This window comes from Corvus brachyrhynchos, unplaced genomic scaffold (assembly GCF_000691975.1).
Source record: "Corvus brachyrhynchos isolate BGI_N302 unplaced genomic scaffold, ASM69197v1 scaffold101, whole genome shotgun sequence".
Taxonomy (NCBI): Eukaryota; Metazoa; Chordata; class Aves; order Passeriformes; family Corvidae; genus Corvus; species Corvus brachyrhynchos.
The window spans coordinates 22,135,026-22,140,997 of record NW_008237239.1 but is presented as its reverse complement, the minus strand read 5'-3'; the positions used below and the strand labels follow the sequence as shown (position 1 = coordinate 22,140,997).

Sequence of the window (5,972 nt, the reverse complement as noted above, 5' to 3'; positions counted from 1 at the left end):
AAAGGAAAAAAAAAAAAAAAAAAAAAAAAGAAGAAAAAATTATCGTCAGAATCAACCTAGCTGGTTATGCTCAGGTACAGACTAGCATCTTGGAATTAATATTAACTGGGCCCATTGAACCTCTAGGGAAAACTGCAGTGAGTTCCTCTGATTTACTTTTGGGGTGAACTCAGATTAAAAGTCAGTATGAGGAGTTCATCTGAGATAAGATTATAGAACACTGTCCAAGCATGGGATAGTGTTTGGATACTCCTCCTCACATGAGACCACGGTGTACCAGTTTCAGTGACCTGTGTTGCTTTACCCTTTATTCCTGTGTTTTAGAACATTCGCACAGACATTGTTATGGATGTTGGTACCAGTCTGAACCCAGCCATAGATATAGGACAGGTAAGTGAAAAAGTGTTGCTATTTCCATCATGTTAAAGCAATCACACTGCTCTCTGGTTTTTCTATTTATTATCCCTCTCCAGGCTGCGCCTTTGCAAACACCACCTTTTAAACTTGGCGCAGAATTACATAGGGGAATATTCTGTTAGGGTTTGGGGTTTTTTGGCTTGGATATTAAGACTACAGGATATTGTCCAGTTACCACTCCAGTGATGTCTTTCAGGCTAAATCCCACACCTGATATTTATACTTCTATCTGTCAATATTAAGTTTATTTAATTTAGTGAAAATTCTCCTGTGACTAAGGAGTGTGGCAGACTGTCCTCCAGCTGCTGCTGTGTAGAGTTCTCAACAGGAAGTTGGACCAGGTACTTATCTTGTGAAGTCCTTGGGCAGGCACAAGATTACTTCAAAATTTTGTGCAGTAATAATCACAATATCTCTTAGCAGATAAAGGTAAAAAACACAGGGTTGTTTGACAGACCAAGAGATGAATTGTTAGACATATGCTTATCTAGCCATCTTAGCTCCCTGGCTAACTCTAGATGTTGATACGGTGTAACTCTAATGAAACTGCTGCAGGATTTGGGATGACAGGAGAGCATGAGTTGCAGAGCTCTGCTACAGCTAAAATGAAACCTCCTTGAAAGTGACAGTTTTTCTGAAAGAGATTTTTTTTTTTGGTAGTGTCCAAGGGGAGAAAGAGATTTTCTGTCTTTGCAGCTTGTCACTTTAGGTTTGGGAGTTGAGAGATGGGCTAAATGGAGCCTGTCAAAGTGGTCTTAAATTCCTGTGTCCTTCCATGAATTGCTGCAGAGGATCTGGGGGCATAAAAGAGAAAGGATGTGGCCTGAGTGCAGGAACACTAGTACACAGAGATGGGTCAATGAATGCTTGTGCCAAATCTTTAGACTGCTCTGGCTGTCAAATATCTCAGTGGGCACAGAGAGCAGAGCTGCTTTGTGCAGGGCTGTTCAAGCACATCCTGCTCTCATAATGTTTTTTCTCCTAAAATTCACAGTAGAAAAAATATGTAAAGAAGTTTTTTAGTACTTAAATTGATATGGGAGTGTTTTTGCAGGTGTCTATGCTGGTGACCTGATAATACTTAGCAGCACTTCAGAAATAGTTTATACTGAAATAGAAAGCATGAAATAGTTTGCCTTCAGATGTTTCATCTTTAGTCCTTTTAGTCTACTTGTCCTTTGAATTATCAGGTTCAACTCATTCAGTGTTCACCTGCCTGGGAAGAAATCAGTATTTTATAACTGATTTTTATTTTTTTTCTGTTGCTTCATCAGAAAATTCCTGTCCTGTGTTTACAGAAAATCTGTTTGCATGTATTTGTAAATTGCTTCACCTCCCAGGGAAATGCAGCCACATTTATGTGGGAACACAGGGATTGTGCAAAGATTGTACCCAGCAGAAGGGACAAGGACTTAGAGATAAAAAGCAGGATCTGACTCAGGTGGGGAGGGTTGAAAACCCTGGTGGATGTCATAACTGTTTGTCCTTGTGCAGGGAAGAACAACAACAAAGGGAATGTAACCTTGTTTGGATGTGTTTGTAGATAGAAGGAGCATTTGTCCAGGGCATTGGGCTCTTCACCATGGAGGAGCTGCGCTACTCTCCTGAAGGGAACTTGTACACTCGAGGGCCTGGCATGTACAAAATCCCGGCATTTGGAGACATCCCAACAGAATTCTATGTGTCTCTTCTCCGGGACTGCCCCAATAGCAAGGCAGTTTACTCATCCAAGGTACGCCTGTGACATCTGTTTGCCTCTTACTGTCCCATAACACTGCGAAGCTGAGTGGGATGAAGTAATGATTCTGTGTGTCTAAACAGTTCATCTCATTATGCTGTGGTTACTCTGAGGGCAGGATGTTTTTCTGTTTCTTATCAGAAATGTGTGTACTATCCTTTCTAGTTAGGAAGAACTGAAATAACCTGCACATTGCTACTGTGATTGTCCATTAGACAGAAATGAAGTGGCTTTGCTGTGTCAGAAAGCTTGTGTTTTCTTCCTGTTTCTTCTTTAATTGGACTGAGGGTTGTTTTAGCTCAGTCTTTCCTCACTGTTCCCACCTGGCACACTGGAAGCTGTTTTAGCTTCATGTTTCCTCACTGAGCACATCTGGTAGACTGAGGTTCCCATCTGGAAGGCAAAGCCTCACTCTTGCTTGTGCTCTGTCTAGGCTGTGGGAGAGCCACCTCTGTTCCTGTCTGCCTCAGTGTTTTATGCCATTAAAGATGCCATCTACTCAGCAAGGAAGGACTCTGGTCTGACGGAGGCATTCAGGCTGGACAGCCCTGCCACCCCAGAGAGGATCCGCAATGCTTGCGTGGACATCTTCACCAAAATGGTAACAGCCCCTGGTCTCACAGTCTGCTCCCTGGCTAGCCTGTCCCACGGGGAGTGTGCCTGGAAGTCACAGGGGCCCGGGGCTGGGATTAGGGCAGGATGGGGAGGCTGTGTCCCTGCTTCACTAGATGGGTTTTGTTTTGTGGGTGTTACCCTTCATTTAACCTGCCACCAGCTGAGAGCCAAATCCGCAGCCCAGTACTGCTAAGGCTCCCACTGCAGGAAGGGCTACTGTGCAGTACCTTTGAAATTCAGTCCATTCCATTCTCCAAGTGTTGTCTGTGGAACAAAGGCACTGACTGCTTGTCCTGATGCTCCTGACTATCATCTCTCAAAGAATCATCACATATGGTGAGGGCCATGCTGTGATTTAGTGGTGTCCCTCAGAAAGGGAGGGAGAGAAAGGCAGTCCTTCAAATACTCCTTTCTTCTCAATGTTATGGCCACAGGAGTCTCCTTAGAGGCTGTGGACTTGTACTGAAGGAGTGCAGGAGTTATCCCTGTCATTGGCTCTTCATGGGCTCCTCCTCTATCATAGTGTTGTCACAGGGCTCTGTAAGAGTTGACCATCAGGCCTCTATCAGAAGTGCCACGAGACAAACATCTCTGTGTTTGGAAAAACTGGGATAGGAGCTCCTATCATCACATGTACAAAGTCCCCCACCTCAAAAGCAGCACGGTGGGACATGCTGAACCCTGGACAGGACCCTCATTTGTTGCTAATTCAATTATTTTTTTCTCTTTACAGTGCCCTTCTGCTGAGCCAGGGACCTTTAAGCCATGGTGTGTGCGTGTGTAAGAGGAAAGTTTGAGGAGCAAACTCTGCTGAAACTGAGCTTACACCAGAGGAACCACAAGGCAGCAGGACTATAATGGAGAAAAAAAATATCTGTGTTCATGTGGCTCACCCACTGGTTCATGGAGCTTTCACATTTAATTGTCCAATCATTGTTTTCTCTGCGAGAGGGAATTGCTGCCAGATTATAGCTGTGATGTAAATTCAAATGAAGTGGAAGGTGATGTTATCCAGGTGTAATTGAAAAATCTTATAGGTTTCCTATAAAATTGCTGCAAGGACGCTTCTTAACAGCCAATGTGAAATAGCAAGGTGGTTGTTTCTTCTTTTTCCTGCTAAAGGGAAAAGATGTATCACCTTGTGATGCTATGCCAAAAAGGACTTAAATGTGTTGAGCCCAGACACAGAGCCCTCTAGCTAAGATGGGGAAGGTGTAAGAGGTGCTGAGGGCTGGACCCTGCCGTGTCCCCTCTGCACACAACGCCAGGTACATCCTAGAGGGAGATGAGCAGGACTTTTGATGTTGGCTAATGAAGATGGTCTTACCTGTGTAACAAAAGTGTTCCAGAGGAAAAGGCTAAAATGTGACCAGTAACTGATTTACGCCAAGTTCAATGACTGTTGCTTTGTCCGCACCTGGGCTTTAACGAGATCTTAGTTCAAGTGCTACCTTGTCTTCTCTGATTAAAGATAAAAACTAAATATACCAAGAGGACTTCCAGCAAGATGCTGCTTTGTTTGACCCACTCTTTTCCCATCCCACACCTTCGCATCTTTCCCCATCCTTTAAATAAGAAAGGACATCAGAGACCTTGGAGTAACAGAGAAATTTGCTTATTGATTTTCCCAAGGCAATTTATACCAGCCTTAGCAAGGGGTACAAGGAGGTTGGACACAGCTGGGGATTAGCTGGCTCTGGGTGCCCTCTAGGATCAATCCCTTGCTGTCATGGCCTTGCCTTCTTTCCAAGAGAACTCTTAGTTTTGCTGAATGTAAGAGAATGGGTACATTTTGCCACAGGGACTGCTTGTCTAAAAAATGTGCTGACTGTGTGATGACCTGGTGTCACTTGGATTGAATATATTTTTCATGTTGGATTTAGTGCTGGGAATCCCTCCCGACAGGTTTTGTCACTGTCAGATTCAACACTGGAGCACCATGTTATCTCTAGATGGTGTCAGCCACGTACTGTGCCTGCTTATCATTTGCAAACTTTTATCTGTTTCTCTGGCCCACAGCTTTATTAAAATGTCCTTTTTCTCTTTGCACTCCCAGGGCCATCAAAAAATATGGTGCAAGAGGATGTAAGTCCTTATATAAAATTTTGCTCACATACAAACTTCTAAAAGCTGGCCTCCTGCTTCAGTGTGAAATTTTTTTAAGCACTCCAGGGTATACTGCTTGGAAAGGTGTAGGTTTATTTCTCAACTTAAATGTTATGGATTTACCATCTAGAAGAAGGGAATTTGTGTATGTGAGTTGCAGGAAGTATTTTGTGCCAATTGAGCTTGCTATGTAATTGTTTTATTAATTGAAATACGATATTGGTGTTTCTTAAGCTCTGAGGTACTGGGCAAGAACACGTTTTTGTTTTCTCCTGAAAGTCGGTAATATGTAAAAAACCTCTCAGAGAAGAAAACGTGATAATTTATGTGAAAGAACAGCTATTGGAGCCTGTGTATCCACATTCATGGGTGACCAGGGAAGGATGCAAAACACAAAGTCTGTAAGGTAGATTGGTATCAGCTCTGTTTCTGTGAATTCCACCTCGTGAGATTGCTGGACATGCTCACTCAGATCAGGGTGAGAAATACAAAGGTAATGTGTGTTAATGCAGAGCATGGGGAAACACAGACAGAGTGGGATATCAAGGAGCTCCCAGTGTTGTTCCACGGGAAAGTGGCAACTGTTCACGATAGGCCTGCTGCCTGTGAGAGTCCTGGGACATGGTGGGATGTCACCAGCAGGATGAGTAGGTGCTCTTTCTCCCCCTGGTTCTGGAATTTTCATCATTTCATGATGGGTTTGTGAGTATCTCACACAGTCGCAGTGACTGCCTGGTCAGGTGAATTTTTTTTAAATTAGACGTATCAAGTCTCTGTTTTGCTATTTGCTTTGTGAGTTAATTGGAAGTGCATTTGCCAAGTTTTGTGTACATGCAGTGGTCAGAGCAGGCTGTTCAGAGCAGACCTGTAGGGCCAGTTTTGCTGCAGCACCAGTGAGCCACTCTCTTCCAGGCACCAGCCCTGGCCCTCACGCCCAGCCCAGCTTGGGGCCCTCTTGATTCCCTTGCTCAGCTGATGGAGGGAGGGAACACCTTCCTTTTGGGGTGCACTGGAATTGGATGTTAATTATATCAAACCCAAGGGGAGGGCAATGGTATAAAACCAGGGTTGCAAAACACTGGTTTTGAGGGTGTAG

At 44.0% G+C, this 5,972-nt stretch overlaps 1 protein-coding gene across 1 annotated transcript in view; it reads left to right on the top strand.

Annotated features, from left to right (window-relative positions):
• Positions 1-4,278, top strand: part of XDH (xanthine dehydrogenase) — a 48,688-nt gene extending 44,410 nt beyond the window's left edge. The window contains exons 34-37 of the mRNA XM_008630386.2: positions 325-390; positions 1,961-2,149; positions 2,589-2,756; positions 3,504-4,278. Coding sequence (XP_008628608.2) covers positions 325-390; positions 1,961-2,149; positions 2,589-2,756; positions 3,504-3,554 — 474 coding nt within the window. The 3' untranslated portion in view covers positions 3,555-4,278. The remainder of the gene's footprint in view (positions 1-324; positions 391-1,960; positions 2,150-2,588; positions 2,757-3,503) is intronic.
• Positions 4,279-5,972: the final 1,694 nt, after the last annotated feature.